The sequence below is a fragment of the Glycine max genome, chromosome 10 (genome assembly GCF_000004515.6).
Source record: "Glycine max cultivar Williams 82 chromosome 10, Glycine_max_v4.0, whole genome shotgun sequence".
Classification (NCBI taxonomy): domain Eukaryota; kingdom Viridiplantae; phylum Streptophyta; class Magnoliopsida; order Fabales; family Fabaceae; genus Glycine; species Glycine max.
Genome location: NC_038246.2, coordinates 48094351 through 48115226, shown reverse-complemented (window position 1 = coordinate 48115226; position 20876 = coordinate 48094351). Strand labels below are relative to the sequence as shown.

The 20876-nt window shown below is 27.6% G+C and overlaps 1 protein-coding gene across 1 annotated transcript; it reads right to left on the bottom strand.

The window, feature by feature from the left end:
• Positions 1-5425: 5425 nt before the first annotated feature.
• On the bottom strand, positions 5426-6473 carry LOC100794583 (NDR1/HIN1-like protein 26). Its single transcript, XM_003536512.5, has one exon. The coding sequence runs from the start codon at positions 6411-6413 to the stop codon at positions 5580-5582; it is 834 nt and encodes a 277-aa protein (XP_003536560.2). The 5' UTR covers positions 6414-6473; the 3' UTR covers positions 5426-5579.
• Positions 6474-20876: the final 14403 nt, after the last annotated feature.

The following is a 20876-nucleotide window of genomic DNA, read 5'->3' as shown; positions in this document are numbered from 1 at the left end:
ATATAAACTTTTAAGACATTCTGCTGTACAGAAATTTATATTACAAGACATTTTTATGTACAGAAGTTTATATGAATTTTTAAGACATTAGCTTAAGAGATCTAGCTTCTCTAAAATAAGTAATTTACTTTAAGTAGCAAGGTGAGTAATTCTCGTTGTTGATAAAAATTCAATTATTGATATTACTGAGATATACATCACAAATCATGTATAGTCCCGAGTACAAAGTCTGAATTATCGAAATTGAAGGACAAGTAAAGAAGGCTTGTAAAGTGTAACTCACCCCCAATCACTTTCACTTGTTATGGAGGATGTCATTAAACTTAAAAGTAAAAATAATATGTAACAATTCATTCTAAGTTTCAACAACTAAACTTAAAAAAGAAAAAACAATAATAAAACAACATTCGTGATACTTGCTTACAATCATGGAAATTTTTTTTTTAAAAAAAGACATTTAACAACAAAACAATAATTGCAACATCAATTTAAAATCATAAAACTTGAAAAGTACATCTCCAACAATAAAATATTAGATCTCCAAAAGCAAAATTATTGTTCCTTGAGGGAGGAGAGTGAGAGATGAGTGTTAACTTTTTTAGTCTAAATATAGATTGAATGTAAGTATTATTATTTCACATAATCTTAAAATTATGTTATTAAATTAATAAGGGTGATTAGATTTGGTTTTGATCGGTTTTTTTGCCAAACCAAAAACTGAATCGAATCACATGATTTGAAAAAAACAAAAAATAAACCAAATCAATGATACCCTTCAATTCTTCTGTGGTTTACTATTTTTTGGATCAATTTTTTTATTTTACGTTCAATTTGGTTCCGTTCTCAACATTCTTACTTTCAATACTGTTTTTTCTTCCACGTTCCTTTCATGTAGCAGCAAATTGGAGATTGATTCTCTCTTGAATATTAATGCAAACAAGACAAAAATTATTTTTGACCCAATATCATGTCTTGGGTTGAAGGTGCGTGTGAAATTTAATTGAAAAGGATATGCTTATATATGGCTAATGGATGACAGTGGAGGAGTGCAAATACATATATGGCTGCTGCAGGTGTAACAGATGACAGAGAATTGTGGAGCGGGGTTGGGAGAGTTTAAGGATGAAGTGGTGTGGTTTCTATTTATTTCGGATGAAGTGGGAGAGGTTAAGGTCTGCATGTGGTTTGCTGTTATTGTTTCAGATGTCTTTTGGTGTGTTTGAATAGAATCAGAGTCTCAGGTTTAGATTGGTCTTTTATGGATCATGGCATACCTGAGAGGACGGAGTATGCTTTTATGTTTATACTTAGCATAGCTGTTCCAGAATAGTTAGGCTTTATAGGCCTTTCTGCACCTGTCTTTTATATTTTTAATCCGTTCAACATCACTTGAGGTGTTCTTTTTATAAAATAATTTCTTTGGCTTTATTAAAAAAACACTTAATTTCATTTTCACTAAAAAAAATATATTAAACAAAATGTTCAATCAAAATCTCTTGCCTTCTCTTCATCTCTCTTACTTTCTTTTGAATCAGGCAATCCCTACATAATAATTGAACGGTTGGTTTGAATTAAAGATAATAAATTGATTAAATCTAACAAAAAAATTATAATTAAAAAACGTCATAGAGAAACAATTAGAAAAATCAGAAAAAGTATTTTTTTTACTCAAGTAATTAAAAAAAAACACCCTAGAATAAGTAATTCCCATCATTGATTAGAAAAATTAGTTGTGAAAATTATTCTCATGTTATAATTTTGACACAACTTACATAAGAAACAATTAAGTTGTTGCTCAAATTATAATTTGGGCTTTCCAAATGTAAGATCTAACCGCTACAGAATCTGGTTTCACAGTCCGTAGCATTCAGTGATAATCTTATATTTTTTAATTTTATTAACAACAAATATAATTTAAGGCTAATAAAAATTTCAGTATATCTCTTTGAGTAAAAGAGATTATAAATAATATATCTATATATATTTATAATTCAAAAAGTAATTTTATTTTACTATTTTATAACATTTTATTAATTTTTTTAATTATTTTTTCAAGATTTAATGTCACTTTTTAAATTCACTTTTAGTCCTTCATATTTTTTATTTTCCCTTAATAATGTTATACTTCGCTTTCAATTTTAAAATAATTAGTTTAATGATGATTTTCAAACTCCTACTATTTTTATTTTATTTTTTAAATTAAAAAACACATTAATTCCTAATCGTTCTCCCTTCCCAAACACCAAGAGCCACTGTAACCGTTGTACCCATCGTTGACGGTGCACACCACCGCAACCTTCACCCTCAAGACCACTCGCAAAATCGTCAAGTAGATCGATTCCTTTATAATACCTCCTTTACTACCCAAAATCACCACAGCAGCCCCCTGTCTACCAATCATTCTCATTGACAACGACAACAACTCTAACTTTAATATTGTCACCACGCTTGAGGAGATGGCAAAGAAGGAACCTAGGGCTCGGCGCGCCGTCCACAGTGGGTATAAGGGGTTAGGGTGGTTGTTGGTGTTTAGGGAAGAAGATAGGTTAGACATTAGGGTCTTTTTTATTTTTTTAAAGACAAAATTGTAAAATTGGTCTTACACTTTATCTTCAATTTTGAATTTGGTTTTCTTATAATTTAATTCAGGTCTCCAGTTTTATGAATCTTGTAAAATTGGTCATGGGAGTCCAATTTAGACGTTGACAGTTGCCTCATTGATTGTTGTCATATGTCAATGTCATGTGTTAACGTCTAAGTAGTTTCATGTAAAGGCTTCATTTTTTGTAGGTAAAATTGTACTTTTGATTCTCGAGTTTTACTCTAATTTCGATTTTGATTCCCTCATAATTTAATTCACACATTTGGTCCCTCAATTTTATAAATTCAGCCAAATTTCATTACTAGAGAAGTTGTATTTCAAATTTCAAACAAAAATATCATTGTCATACATAGGCCACTTAAGCAGTCATATACACATAATATCGCATGGGGGAGAAAAAAAGAAAAAAAAAATGGGTTATTCTAAAAATTTCACACCCAGGTTGGGATTCATGCGCCACTTTTTCAAATTGAACAACCCCGAAAGTGAGAGAGACAAAGAGTGATTTTTCTCTTGGTTCCAAGTGAGTGAAAAACTTGCGAGGAAAAAGAAATACAAGATTTATCAAGACTTACCATGTCTCTAGCACCAGTGGCTAAATTATTCAAAAGATTAATTTTGCAGGAACAATTTATAAAGAGATTTATAGAACTGGGAAACCAAATGTGTGAATTAAATTATAGGGGGACTAAAATCAAAATTGGAGTAAAACTGGAGGATCAAAAGTATATTTTTACCTAAAAAAAATGAAGTATTTACATGAAACTACTCAGACGTTGACACGTGGTAGTCAAAGGTTAACGGTCAACATTCAAATCGGGCTTTTAGGACCAATTTTGCATGGATTTTTAAAACTGGGGAACCAAATTTGTGAATTAAATTATAGGGGGATCAAATCCGAAATTGGAGATAAATTGAAGGACCAAAAGTGTAAGTTTGTCTTTTTTAAATAAAATAAAGATATGTTTTAAAATTATCGTTATATTAAATTAATTAATTTTAAATAAAATAAAAATATATTAAAATAAAATTTTAAAAAATATAAAGAATCAAAATAAAAAAAATTAATTTAATATACCAAAACAAAAATAAAAATAAATTTAATGGATTAAAAGTAACATTAATTTTTTTCAAATATAAATTAACTAGTTTAACATTATTATTTTTTCAAAATTAATTCTATTGAAATAAATAAATTATTAGTCGCTAAATAAACATTATATATATATATATATATATATATATATATATATATATATATATATATATATATATATATATATATATATATATATATATATATATATATATATATATATATATATATATATATATATATATATATATATGTATATATATTTTGTGAGGTATGACTACCTTAGATATGCATGTATGTAAACAAAAAAATACTTCACAAAATATATATTGCACTTACGGAATGAATAGGTATATGCCATATGCTTCCCTAAATAAAAACGTATGGCATATGTGATAGGTATTTTTTTTGTTTTCTGGATTAGATACTACAGTTCCTCAAGCCACTTGCGGGTGACTAATTTTGTTGATAAATATTTATTTTTATGTAGTTATTGGTATAGATTATCATTATTTGTTAAATGATTTAGTTGAGTTGATTGAATAAAAATGTTTAAGTTGTTATAAATTCTTTTATATTATCTTTTATTCCAACTGATAAAAAATCTACCATTATTTTATTGTTTCCATGTTATAGGGGGTATTTAGCTATTTAAACTGCAAGATGTTCTTTGTATGTGATGCAAGAGTATTGAACTAAATTCAAAATAATCAAATTCCTATGTATTGGGAATGTTATTTAGTGGACAATTTTTCATTAAAAAAATCCATTTTAAGTTTATATAACTACTAGCAAGGTACTATCATATATTTTCTTTGTAACACTATTAAAGCTTCAAAACTAAACAAATACCATTCTACTAAATTTTATGTTAATTCATGAATAAATATAAACTCATTATAGTCATATAATCAAGCATAAATAGTGTTTCTTTTTCTATGAAAATAATTCTAAAAAAGAGATGGTCTGTCAGTTTAAAATACATAAAAAAATCTCTAAATTCAGAAAATATTTATGAAGGATTTATATTTATTTCACTTTAAGAAAATAAGTATAAAATTATATCCGACCAGGAGACGGACCTATGTATAGTTAAGGGGTGCATATGTGAGAATCATAAGAATATATGTAGTATTGTTTTTTTTTTTTCTCCTACTACTTTCAATTTTTTAGTTGTCTTTAATTTTTGTCTTTTGTCGAATAGTTTCTTTCTTAGGTTCTGTTATTTTTTATGTTTTATTTGGTTAAACATTTTATTTTATTTTAGAGTGTAAAATATGTTTTTATCTCCTCTAAAATTTTAAAGTTTGATTATAGTTCCACTTTTTTGTCTGTTTTTTGTTCTTTTGATTTTGAAATATACAACTATTATCTTTCAAAATGATTTAGACAAGATTTTATAGAAGAACAAAACGTAGATCAAATCATCAAATAGTTCTTTGAAAATGATCAATAGTGTACATTTCAAAATTATCGGGATAAAAAATAAAAATAAAAAACAAATCCATTTCAAAAGTTTTAAAAGGACAAAAAAATATTTTACCTTGTTTTATTTTTGAAAAAAAATATAATTTGCCCTGCTGACGTCGGATCTGTATCTAACTATATATAAATGTTGTTTCCAATACCATTGATAAGTACTTAATAACAGAAGATAAAAACATCCATGCCATGTAATGAAATCTAACAATAAATGTGAGAAAATAATGAAGCTTACACAACAGAGCAGGGTAATAACAAATATATCGAAAAATAGAATTTAAAAAAATTAAAATAATAAAAAGTGGCTGAGAAAAAGAAACATAAATGAGAGAAAGAAGCAGAAAGTTAATGAATTAATTACAGAACAAATTAGTGAAAATAACCATATCATCCTTAACCTCAAGAGAAATAAACGGGGCACCTCTTGTCCTTGTAAAGGGTCAAGAGGGAACCATCGGGTCCCACGCCCACATTACAGTTGGCGTGCATCGTGTGGCGCTTGCTGTCCCACGTGGATATCTTGAATCTGATCACAGATGTCAATTCCAAGCGGAACACCACGCTACCGTCAGCCCTATCGCTCTGGAACTCCGACCAGCGCTGACTACTAACGGTCAACGTCGCCCCACTAAGATCGCCGTCCACCTCCGTCGTGTTCTTGGGCTGCTGATAAAACGGGTAAAGTAACGGCTTGGACCCGATTTTCTGGTCCCGGTAATAAACGGCGCCGTCCATGGACTCGTAGTAAACCCCGATGTTCTGGTTGGAGTTTCGCGCGGATACTTTGAACGTTATGACGGCGTTTTCGAACCCGGAGTTTTGGGTCAGGCCCGGCAAGTTGAACTCCTGGATGTGGAACCTGGGCCTGTGGGGCCGGAGGCTGAGCCAGAGGATGAAGGTGATGAGGCCCACAATAAAAAGAAGGCCTAAGAAGGTAGCGCAGATCATCTTGGAGACGCGGGTTGTGAGGCTTTCGTGGACCCGGTGGACGTAGTACCGCATCGTGTGGTGCCGGTTCAGTTTCACGGGCTTCGGGTTGGAACCCTGCACGTGGTGAACGGGTATGTGGTCGTTGTTGTGCATTTTGGATTTGTGTGATGATCGGAGATGATGGATGAATAATATGAACGATGATCTTGAGCAACGAACTAGGTTTGTGTTCGTGGTTTTGTAGTGAAGTTGCAGAGGGGGGGGGAGAGAAGAAGGAAAGAGCGGATTTTGAGTTTGGTGCATGGATGAAGAAAAGAATAAGACCTTTGTCCCTTGCGTTGCATGTCCTCGTAAGTAAGAAAAGAGAAGAAACAATAATTTCTTATTGTGCCTTTGTTATAGCTTTTGCCTTTTGTTTGCATCACGTTTGGGGAATCATAACTTACACCCTTGGACCTTGGTGTTACTTTTAAAGCCGCTACCCAAACAGTGTAAATCTAACGTATACCTTTAAAAGACTGGGAAAACAGCTAACATCATCAATCATCTAAAGTTATCACTTTCTTATCAACTTAATTACTTCCACTCAATCAAGATCCAAAGGTTTTATACTTTTATCCTTTAGATGATTTGTCGTCAGTGAAAACTAAATAGTTTTTGTTTAACTCTAGCTAGGCAAGTTCTAATTCTTGTTAACAAAAGGACTACGTAGGATTATATATGCAGTGATAGAGATCAGCAGCTTTTTTATAGCCAACGGTTAAAGAAGAATTAGTAAGGTTCTTTATCATGATCATGCATGCATATTGTCTAGAAAAGGATGATGGGTAATTATTCAGATAGGAATAGGGAATAAAGGTTTCGTATAATGTAACACAAGGTATATATACGAATTCTAGGTAAGGAGATCAAGTTCTGTATTTGGGAACCCATACATAATATTACTGATATACATATTATATGCACATTAATTTCGATCTCTAATTTTATTTTATATCATTGCCTAATTCCCAAGTCACCAAATAGATAGGGAATTTTGAAATCTATAACTAGTATATATTTTCCCTTACAATTTGATCTAGAGGAATAACTCATCTTAATACTCGGTGAAAAGATGAAAATATATGACATATGAGATTCAACCACCTGTTGGAAAACTCGTATGATTTTGGTATAAAATAATTGTGTAACAGGAAAAGGCATTAGATAGAATTATAAACATGCATATGTGACGTTCAAGATGTACAGTTATATTTACTGTCATAGCCTTAATTATAGGAACTTATAGGCATCATAAATTTATATCAAATTCAGACACATAACGACCAAAATTATTTCCTACTTTGTCTGCCAGAGCATGCTGGGGTTCGCCCGCTCAAACTCCCTCACACGGAGGTAAAATTGTTTCCAACATATCTTGTTTGGAGAGCGTATATGCTCCTCCTATTTTGTCATAAAAGACTACTAACAATATTATTTTTAAGCACTGTTTTGGACTTAGAACGCTGTTATAACTTGTAAGCCTTTTCGGAAGTAGTATACTTGCTTGGTTAAGCACTAAGCAGCATTCATATGTATAATTGAAAGGTTAAGTCTACAGGGTAGAAAATCACACGGACGAACCTCTTTTAAATTCTAATTAAGAAACATGCTCAAGTGATGTTATTGAGCCAATTTAATTTGGTGGGCCGAGAAAATATAAAATGAGGGCCTGGCCCATGAGCTGATGTCGAATTGGACTCGGACTTAACCCAATGTGTACACCAGGAAGTAAGCAACAGGAAGTGCAATAATAGCTACAAAATCGTTTGGTTGCTCTTTGAATTGAAGCTCCATTGTTTATAGTTCCAAAATCAATAGCTACAACATTTGTCTTTTTATGGACAAATATTAATTTGTTAGAATATTAGATTTATTAGCAGAGAAAATCAAACACATCATTTTTTTTTCTTAATCATCCAACACATATTCTATTTCTTAGCTACAAGTACAACATGTGTATAAAACACACATTTATGTCATAAATATATCAACAATATTAGCATTAAGGCATTATACTATTTTATTATGTGTATATAAATTGAGATAATTGGGTGTGCATAATCATCTTTGAATAAGAAATATATATTGACCTTATAATTTGTTGCTTGTCATGAACCTTTTTTTATCATGTCCTCTACTGTTTTTTTTTTCTTTTTTTACTGGTCCTCTACTGTGGTTATTATATGATATAATATGCAAATAACCATGATCCTTGTTATTAATAAGATTTTGTGAGGTTCATCTAAATTTTATTATGACCAAAACATTTTTATTTTTCACTTGATTACTTAATTATTACCAAGGAAAATTTAAAATTTTTTGAAACAACCGTCTGCATGTATATTAATTTGCAATACATAAAACAATATTAACACTGTGTGTCAAAAAAAATATTAACCTGTAGTGAAATATATTGTGACTAAAGGAAACTTTTTTCTTATCATCTAACACTATTATTAATCTGTAAAAAAAAACACTATTATTACTTGAAATTCATTAAAAAAATTCACAAAATTATGAGTGAATTGAAACTTAATTACTAATAAATAGCAAATGAAATTCACGCACAATTGACAATTTCAATTTTCAGGCGTCCAATTTATTTTAATCAATAATAAAATATTTAAAAGAAGTCTTGTTCGTTACTAGCATTACTGTTAATTAAAAGCCTGAATGATCCTCATGATTTCACCACCATAAAGGTTAGAGGAACGAATATCGATCCGTTAGTAAACCAAAACGACTAAGAATGACCAACGGAGCAGAAAGATGGAAAATAAAATACCTATTATCGATGGAAATTTTATGAGTGCTATCGAACGTATAGATTACCATTGCATAAGAACAAACACATTTTAGTTTCTACTTGCTACACTTTTGTTGGTAAGTGCAATATACTACGGCTACATACAAAACATTCCTTTCAGTCCAGTATCCAATGCTTGTCATCAAGCATGTGCAAAATGGCCACATGGTATATTTTCTCTGTCAGGAATGTATTGGAAGTTTGTCACATTGTTATGAGTATGATTTTTATGACACCGCGAGATTGATTAAAGATAGACAATGAGTGGTTGGCTCAAACTTGTATGAAGAATGGTGTAAAACAAACAGATTTTTTTTTCCGGATAAATTTATTGGTTCAATATGAAATGTGAAAAGGCTTTATATTGTATATTCAACATATATCACATTACGATATTAAAATGTTGGTAGAAAGTGTGTGTTGGCCGTAGACACATGCACATTGAATGGAAGAGAAAAACAATTTCGTTTTGCTTTTAATTAATAATTTCTATTCTAGAATAAGGTTAATGTGATTGGGGAAGTGTAAAGAAAAAAGAGAAGAGTAAGAGATTGCATGTTCAAAATCCTCCATTAACATTTTTAACAAATCTAACCAACTAATATTTATCCATAAAAAAATTATTAATCTCTATAATAACTTAATTTTTAGCATGACTTATGGGTTGTCACTAGTAATAGAAAAATAATATTTGAATCTCATTATATCAAACATCTCATTGATATTTTTAATTTCTATCTTTCTATGACATGAAGTCATCTATCATACATATATTTTTCTCTCTATGTTTCTCTTGCTGTTAATAATAAATATTGGATGTTTATATATATTTTTTGGGATTTGACTTCTCTTTTATCCTTTTCCATATTATTCCTGAACTGTCCCGTTAAAATTATATTTTCGAGAGGATAACAGAAAAGTCAAATCCTATTTTTCGAGAGGATATTATGGTGGAAATATAAATGAACAGCTACTTTAGCCACCTTAATTAGCTGCCCCATGCATGGCATACACAAAGTCTCTATTCTCTACTATTATAGAATCTTAATCCTTTCGTCTGTAAGCAAATTAATGTTCTGTTGTCAACTTTGTCATTTATCAAAATCGGGTTCACACATACGTTTGATTACTTAAAACTACGGGTTAAGAAACAAATCTGTCTCTAGTCATTGATTTAAAAGAATATATGGAGATCCTAAAGTGTAATCATTCCAGCCCTTTCGCTTTCACCCTTCTCGCAATACTAAGAACGATTAGTAATATCTTGCCCTTTTCTCTTTTGTCTATTTTGCTTGGTATGTATGGTCTCTAACAAAACCTCTTGTCCATGTTCATTAATTATGATGCAATTTAGACCATTGCTTGGAAGAGATGGACGTCTCAAGTTGTTCAATGAAACGAGATAACGTAATCAAGATAAGAGATGGGATTTAGGTTGGGAATGAAGCTTAACTGCTTGAGACATACAAATTATATACCGAGCTCAAAACTTAATTATGCAACTAGGACAACAATCAGTACCATTTTTTTCCCCTTTCTATTAGCAAACAATCACGTCATCGTCCCTTCCCGTATGATCACAATATATATTAAAAAATTATTGGTGGGTGATGAATATGTCATTATATTAATTGTGGAGTTTAAAGGAGGGGATGGTATCATTACCCGCACCCACCTTTGTTCTGTTTATAGTTATGGTCTTTTTGTTTATATAATCACGAACCATAGGAAATTTTATACATGGTTTTTCCTGATCAGTACAAAGGTATAGGAAAATTAATAGAATAACAATAGGATGTGGCAAGGAAAACACGGGGATAAGAAAGTGACCACAAAAACTTTTTAAGGTGGGATTTGAACCGACCAAATCGCAGAGCAAGATAATATATGTGTATAGCCAACCTTACTGTTCAAGAAATAACAAAAGAAAAGTGGTACTGTTGTATGTGGAGCTCACATGGAAAGCTTGAAGCAAAGAAAATCATACTTTGAAGAGTGGATTATTTGTGTAAATTATTTCCATGCGAAAGTATATATCCTTCGCATTCGTACTTTTCCATTGGCCTTAAACAATTTCCCATTTTATTGGGAATAACGCTAAAATATAGAAATTATAATAAAAGTGTGTCAATAATCTTTTTAACATTCCTTTTACTTTTAATTTCCAAAAAGGCTTATTAATTAAAGATACAGATAAGCGCAGCAAGTAAGGGAGATTAAAATATGGACTCTTTCTCTACATGGTTTGATACACTACAAATAAAGACCAAAAGAAAAAGAAGTTTGCATTGTCTTATTCTTATCCGCAAATTAAAATGGGTGAGAAGTTGCAACCTGTGCTGCGCAGGGGCGGTGGAGGAATGAGGATAGAAGACGAAACGAGTTTTGTGATTAAACGAACCTACTCAATTTGGTGTTACAGAATATGATAAGTATTTAAGAATTAGGATATTTTTATTTAGCTCGACTCTCGACGAATACTTATTTGATTATATAGAACTTAAAGAATCTAACAAATTAAAATTATAACGTTTTAAAATAAATTTGCAGTTTTCTAAATTCTTATTCAATTTGTCAGAAATTTGTTTTATGATAATTATTACATACTTATATTTTATATTCAATCAATTCTTGTTATTTTAAATTCTTTTATGATAATTTGTTTTAGCAGAGGTCGATATTAACAAAGTCGACACTATGGTTGCAGTAGTCAGGTTAACACTTATGTCAAATTGTCAACGTTAAGGGAGCCAATAATATTAACTTATTTTCTATCATTTTCTGTCTCATTTTTAGGTTGATGGTAATTTTTTTGCACTAACATTTTTAATTGTTATTTTTTTTTATTTTAAAACCTTGTCCTAATAATCTATTTCAAAGCTTGACTTGATCAATTTATTTAAATGACTTATAAACAGGTCAATAGACTTATAAGTATAAGTAGGCGTACGAACCAATTAATAATAGATAATAGGTATGTGAATTATATATATATATTATGCACAGGACACAAGATATATGTTTATTTTTATATAACTAAATTTTATTTGTAATATATAAATTGTGTTATAATTAAATTTTGTTATAAGTAAACTTTTTTTAACACAGATCATATATTAAATTTGTGATAACAAATTTATATTATGATATTACCTATTGATTTTTAAAAAATTAAATTAAATTTAGAAATAAAGATAAAAAAAGATAAATGGAAAGACGTACATGATTAAAAAAAATTAAGTGTACATATAAAGATAAAATAAAATGATTTGAGATAGTATAAAAAATTGGACTACTAGTCAAATTAAATCAAATTTTAAATTGAATTAATTAAGAAAGTATATTTGAAAGAAATAAAAAATTACAAATGCTCAATATTTATCAATTCTATCGATTATTAATTTTTATCGAAAAATCTACTTGATTACCTACATTGATATGTCATACCTAGAATTCCTCACCATATATGATTAGGTCTTTAAGTATAAGAGAAAAATCGAACCCAAAAATAATCTCATCAAATAAAAGATTCTCTAACTTAACATATCAAATAGTTTGTTCTACTTTATGTAGAACTCCTAGTATTGTCTCTCCTATCCATAATTGATGTTCATAATAACTTTCACTCTAATGATTCTGATACGTTTTAATATTTTTTTCCTACACAAACTAAGAACCCTAACCACGTGTTATATAAAATGACTTTTATTTTTAATTTTTTTTTCACTTTAACTTAAAAGTAATTTTGAGGTCCTAACAAGTAACAATCTTAATTACATCATTATCTTATGTGAAAGAATCGCGATTTGCTAAAGGACAAAACAGAAAAATAGCATCATATAATTTTTCATCACGTGACCCGTGATATTAATCATCCTCTTCGTTAGTATTCAAAGTTGTGCCTTGTCTTTGTCAATGGATCATCGCAAGTTGCAAAATAAATAAAACAATTGCGTGATTAAGGGACATGTTATGAAAATGAAAGTGCCATGGCTTCGTAGCCGGGACCAATCCTTTCACTATTTCCACGCCACTATTCTGGCAAACCAACGTTTTAGCAAGTCGTCTCAACATATACTGTATCACAATTTCTCTTCACAGTTTAATATCTCTCATTATTTTTTTATTTTTTTTTCTGGAAGCATTATCGTACGCATTTAATTAACTTGTAATATCAGAGTTTTTATAACCGAAAATCTACATTTTGATTAAAATTAGATCGTACACATTTTTAGATATGGAATTCGAGTTGGATAATTATAATCTTTTTATTGTGGTAATACCTTAGAATGTATTAATGTAAAATACATTTCTTGTGATATGTTTAAAATATATATACATTTTATTGATTGAAATTTAATTAAACAATTAGTAGATAGTTGAAAAGCATGCTACCAATTTTTTGATTTCTTGATCATGCATATGGAAGAAAAAAGATTTTGTAATTAAGAGAAGTAAAATTTACTTTAATGATTTATACTTCAAAAAATTAGGTTGATAGTTTTTGTCAATAGAAATACTTTGTTTTCAGAAAGAAAGAAAAAAAAATACTGTACTACAACTTACTAAAATAATGCCTTTCATAGACCTTCGCCCCTCCGTCTTGAGATATATATATATATTTCAAGTTATAATTAATCACTCAATTTTCCATAAGCTAGTGGAGTCTGTGCTTTCCAAATAAAACACGAGGCATTTATTAGTAGAGATTAATTAGTGCTTTTATTTATCTGTCACCACTGAAATGTGTCACATTATCACATACTAACAAAAATAATGTATTTCTTAAAAAAAACAAAAATAAGGTATATATGTTACTTTTACAATATTTTTATTCATCTAGTGGTTGTTGTTATAATATTTTTCTATTTTTTATCACATTAATATATTTCTTTTACCTATCTTTTTCCTTGTTGTATATTTTATTGTAAACAAATAATACAAATACAATTTCTTAAAAAGTACGAGAATTCATATATATAGAGAGAGAGAATAAAAAACATATAAATTGAATATTATAAGCCTCATGGTCCCCTACTGAAGGTAACTTTTTTTTTTATTTGGCATTGATTCATGAGTAAATTAAAGTATGATATACTATATAACCATTTAATTCAAAAGAAAATCCTCATTGATATTAAATTCGATTATAATGTAAGAACCTACACATAGCAATTAATTTTTGAGTTATATTATTAGTTATCTTAAACTCACCGCAACAAACAACTTAACTAAATAATAAAAATATTTATGGTGATTGGATATTAATTTATATTTATTTATATCAATAACAAACGTGAAAACGTTGCTTAACTTGGCACACAAGTTTCACTGAAAACAGAAAAAAACGAATGTGGGCTTATTATGATTTTGTTGAAATGGGTGGCCTCCACTGCAACACATCTTATGGTTATCGTTTGCGTATTGCTATTTTCCTTTAGCATCACGTGGACTGGTAATCTGGGGTATCAATACATAAACAGTTATCCAACAAAATTTCATATAATTGGATCACTTAAACATATTGATTAGTATTTAATTTTTTTTTATTGTGTATGTTAAAAAAAAGTGTTTATCAAAATATGCAAAATTTACTTAAAAAATATTTATATTTTAAAAATTTTAATCTTCAATGGTCAATTAAAATTATCCTTTATGCACGAATATATATATATAAAGCAGTTTGAGAACGAATAGTTTTAATAATTAACATCTACACACTTTTTCATTAGAAACTTGTAATCTAATGATTATCATGTGGGATTTTTTTATTATATTACTTGTGGTTATTTATATGCCATTTTTAAGAATTGATTATAATTTAATTAATTATTAACGTATGCTTAATTTTATTAGTTATCAAATTAAAATAATTTTCTTTTATTATCAATGAAAATTTTCTTGTAAAAAAATCTTTAAAAAAATTGATGTCATACAAAAGACTTTTTTTAAATAAAAAAAAACCATATCAACAAAACCATAAAATACAATTTAGTTGAATTTAGATTAATACTTAATAATATATTTAAATTATCCGCATATTATTTTTGTATGTTATATATATATATATATGAAAAGACATGATTCGTAGAGAGAAAGACGAGTAGATGATACAGATAAGATTGGGAATAGCAACTGAATGAATACTGGAATTTTCGGACTCTTGAAAAGTTAATCATTTTTGCTTGGTTGGGGAAACATCTACATCTAATCCTTGGGATATACTGTATTTGCTTGCATTGTTGCCTTGACTAAAGTTATTTTACAATGTATACCAAAGTATACCATTCACCTAGAATGAAAAGGCTGAATCAACAACTATCAATTTAAAAGAATTTAAATTTTAAAGTAAAAGCAATTAGCATCGCTATCTAAAAATTATATATTAATTTTTTTAATTTGAAAAATATTTTTTACTACTTCTACTTGAATTTAAGGATTAGATAATGAAATTTTTTATTAGAAATAAGAGACTAAAAAATAATATTTTTAAAAAAATTATATAATTAAAAATATACAATTTTTTTTTATCGGTGTAGCATTAATATAAAGTATTTATCATCTTTATTAATAATTAATCTTTTATAAAAAAACTGACTAATCACTTTCAATCTATCCTTATAATTATTATTTTTTCATTCAGATTACTCTAATACTTACAATTTTTTACTTAGATACTGTATTCATGTTGAAATGGATACGTTATTCTCAGCTACCATGTTGCCCAATAGTCTTCCCCTGCTGAATGATGATTCAGCATATGTTAGAATTGAAAGAAAAAAACGAGGTAAATTGGCGTTATCATTATCATAGTATGCAATGAATTTGAGTTGCTTAAGAATTTGATCTGATTATATGAAAAAAAAATATTGTTTAAAATAAAAATCAAAACATATTATGAACTATGAAGTGAGGTTTGAAGTTAATTAATGAAATGTTGACATAGGCCTATCAATAAAAAAAAATATTGATGAAGTGGTCGAAATTTTGAGACTAAGATTGGTAATGGCAATGGACAGGGTTGGTCATGGATAGGAATTATTCCCTATCTATCTGTTAGAGGAAATGGCAAAATAGCCACTCAAATTCATTAAGTCGCAAAATAGCCAAGTCTTAGATGACATTAATTTGATATAAGTTTTTGAAATAAAGGGAAAGTTATTTCCAATTATCAACTTTTTATAGAGATAGATAGATAAATGTAAAAATCTAGTAAGCGGTGGCGGATCTAGAACTTTTAAGTTAGGGGCAATAATTTATTTAAAAAATAAAAAATTAATAATAAAAAATAAAATATTAATAAATATTAGATAAAATTGCATTTTTGGTCCTTCGTTTTGTCTCTAATTTCAAATTTTGTCCCTCGATAAAATTATTCACGAATTTTGTCTTTGTATTTAATCAAATCACGCAATATTAGTCCTCAGCCCACAATTGGACGTTGATTATTATAAAGTAATGTTGACTGTCACGTGTCACATTCTTATTGGATGATAACGGTTATATGTTATGTTCTGATTAAATGTCAACTCCATGAAAGATGAAATGCATTGTTGTTTTTATTGACCAATCAGAACATGACACGTGGTAGTCATCATCCGATAAAAACGTGACACGTGACCATCAACATTACATGTAACAGTCAACATCCAATTGTGAGTTAGGGGATTAGCATTACGTGATTTGATCAAATATGAGGACAAAAGAATAATTTTATCGGAGGAAAAAATCCAAAATTGAAGATCAAATGAGAGATCAAATTTACAATTTTACCTAAATATTATTATGGACGGGTAAAGAATTAGTAGCAAAGAGCAAATATACAAATATACAAATTTAGGAGGATAAAAATTAAGAAAAAAAATGAGGGAACGAATATGATTGCCTAAGTGTATATGGAATTTTTAGACTCTAAGGAGAAAATCTATAAGATCCCAGCATCTTATTATTTGCTGTTGAAATATTTGCACCAAATACCTTATAAAACTTATTATGCCTTATCTTTACTGGACCTAACTTAACCTTCCAATTTTTATTTTATCAAACTCAATTTTTTTCTGTATGAACGAACTTTAGCAACAATTAGTAAATAATTGAGTCTCTTAAGTATATTAATTGTGTTTCAATTCTTAGTGATGAGTATGAAAAATAATGTTATGAGAAGTAAAATTCACTATAATGATATTTGTGTCTCAAAAAATTAACCTCTAATCGTCAACCAAGAGGTATCTTTGATACAAACAACAAAAACTCAAAATTTTCCTAAAGCCGACCAAATCCATGATCAACCTTATCAATGATACCTTAATATTCAGAAGAAGAAAAAATTAATTTAGGAAATTGGAAAAAAGTGCATGTATAATTGCTCTTATAAACCTATAAAAAACATTGAAATTTTATATTTTAATAATCAGTCATTAAGTTATGATTTAATTTTTGAATAGTTCTGTTAGAATTTTATTTCATTAATTTTTTAATTGATAAAATCAAGTTATTTGAGTTTTTTTTTTAACTAAATAACTGTCAAATTTTGATTTTGATTTTTATTTCAAAATCTTCATAAAGTAATTTAATTCAACTGAAAAATATCATTTCACCTTATCCATACTGAAAAATGTTTGGCCTAACCAAATCAGAATTTGGCAGCTAACGGAAATTTTAGTTGAACAGATAGGGTTAACTGACTGACAGATGAACAAGTATTGATCGGAAGTCAAAGAAATAGATTTTAAATACAGAGGAATTGTTAAAGCATGATTAAGAATTTAGATTTTTTTTATGCGAGTTTTTTTTTAGTTACTAAAATTTTATTTGATGTTTTCATGCGTGTTCTTTTATAGATAAACTAATTTATAAAGATTAAATATAATTTTTAAGTAAATATTAATATTTTATGAAAAAATTTAAATTTATTTATCAGTTCCTATATTATTTTTCTCTTACTATACTGTTTTTCGTTGTTTTACAATTGTTATTTAAATTGGTTTTTATATTTTTTTTAAAACTCAATTTTTTAACATTTTTTTTCTTTTACCTTAAAATTTAAAAGTTTTAAAATTATTTTTTCACGTGATTCATTTTTAATATTGAAAAATTATCTCAAATCTTAACTACTTATGCACTAAGCCACTAACATTATTTTTAAAATTTATTAAAACTGATTTTTTTCTTAAATATAAATTGCTTATAGTTTTTAATTAAATTATAAAAACAAACATAATTGTAAGATAGTTAATTAGAGAATTCTCCATGCGATATTCACACCCTATAATATACAACATCATTAGTAGTCTCTCCATGTGATATCACGCCTTATTTAAAATTTAAAATTATGATACAATATTTTTTTATACGGTCAACTACTTACATATCATTATATTCATGTATAAAAATACATATCATTTTAAATATGATTTTCAAAATAATTGTTGAGATTTTTTAATATATATTAACTTGTTTTTTTTCTCTTAATTGTACTTTTTATCCCAATTATTTAATTTGGTGTGTTTTAGTTCAAACATTTATATTTTACTGTCCATCATTTTACTATTAACATAATTATACGTTTTACCTTTAATTTATTATTCTTTTCAAAAAATTTACCTCGATTTATTTTTTGACGAATTTAATTCCTAATTTTTTTGGAAAAATTTTATTTCCAACTTTTGTACTTATTAATGAATAAATTACCAATGATAAAATTTGTAAATTTCCTAAAAATTGGATAAAATGCATCAAATTAAAAAGTTAAGGATAAAATTCGTGAAAAATCAAAAGAGTTATAATAAAAAAAATGCAATTAAGCTTTATGTTTTTCTTAGGAGAAGTATGTTGGTAAGTTACAAATTTACAATTGTAATTTTCTTGAAATAAATACACCTAGGGTAGGGCGTAGCTTATTAACGTATTAGGCACTTTGACTTTGTTTTATTTATTTTTATAGTATAGTAGATTAATAAATTATAACTACAATTTTTTAATTGCTCATTACTAATTAATGTATTTCTTTAAATAATTACGTGGGAAAATGTTAGCAAATCTCACGATTATCATAAGATTTTTTTAAAAATAAATTTACAACAATTTATAGTTGGCTAAATTATAATTTTGATCCCCAAATTTTCTAAATCTATGATTTTAGTCTCATTGATTGTTAATTGTAATATCTTGTCCTCTTAGTTTTATAAATTTATAATTTTGGTTCCCCTATAGATTATTAACTAATAATTATAATTATTAGAGATATTAAAATAATTATAAATTAAATTATTTTTTTTAATAAAAGACTATTAACTCTATCCTAATGTGGTGTTATTATTGATGGAGTTGGTGCAATAATAAAGATAAAAGAGATGTTTGTGCTATAAAAAATTAATATTAATAACTTTTTAATAACTAATAGTTTTGATTAATTTATAATTAACTTAATAACTCAATTAGTCATACTTATGTGTAAATAATCTATCAGGATGATCAAAAACATTAACAGGACCAAATATTATAATTAAAATAAAAAAAACCAAAATCATAAATTTAAAAAACTTTTAACACTTATAATTATAATTAGATGATGTAACTAATTTTCCAGTATCACTATATTTCAATGAAACCCATAAACAAAAACTCATTCCTAATGTGATGTAAAATTAATTCCACTGTCAATGTTGACTTTGCTGCATTAATTTTGAAAGCTCGAGACTTTAATTACATGCAATTGAATTTGTCAAAGTTTACTGCTTTGATTATATATAAATGGTGAATATTAATAGTTCTCCTAATTAAGTTTTTCTGTAAAAAAAAAAAATAGTTCTTCTAAGTTTCAGGTCTCATTGTGATTGTGTTTGTTAAACTACGTTACATGATCGGAATTCAGATTCTATTCTAAAGAAGTCTATTAGAAAAAGTAGCTATTATTTTTGTTAGTAGATAAAAAATATCTTAAAAGAAACAATGGTGGGATTTTAAATGTTTTAAAATAATAAACACAAATTTCTGTTTACTACATGGGTATTTTTAAATTTAAGTAAATTTATAAGATAATATTAAGAGAAAATATTTTAATTTTTTCTGTTGATCATGATACAAAGTAGTCATTGCTGGAAACAATTATTAATCTTTATCAAGAACCTCAAACATACATAAGTATTTTTCTTTTCACATGGTTTATTTTTCTCCCAAAATTTTAAATATATAAAATAAAATCGTTTAAAATGTGTACAGTATGATTAATTTAACAGAATTCGAATTTCAAAATAAGAGCAATTAGTACACGTATTATTTTCCAAGGAAGGATAGACACAGATTAGGTTTCTTTAAAAAAATTCCTTACTATATAAAGGTAAATTGTTATCCAAAATTATAACAATTAACAATAATAAATAATAACAACCAAAAAATTAAAATCCTTTAAAATATGTACAGTATGATTAAGTTAAAAGAATTCAAATTTCAAAATAAGAGCAATTAGTACACGTATTATTTTTCAAGGAAGGATAGACACAGATTAGGTTTCCTTATAAAAATTCTTTACTATATAAAGGTAAATTGTTATCCAAAATTATAACAACAATAATAAATAATAACAACCAAAACGGTTAAAAGGAGGATAAAGAATAAGTGCAAGGCGAATCCGATATGCTTGTAAAAGCTAAATTTTTTATTAGAGTAGTCTACTTAAAATGGTTGATTGAAACTATTTTCCTTAATCATATGAAAGCGTACATTTAAGATATTCTTTTTTAAAAAGAAAATTATTTGACCCAAAAATAACAAAAAGATAATCCTTAGTTATCTTGTCCAACAATATTAAGATTCAAGTCAACTCATTCAAAGTGACCAAAACTTACCTTACAAAATATAAACTGACCAAAAACAATATAAGAAATCAGTTAATTATATTTCTAAAATTTTCTGAAATC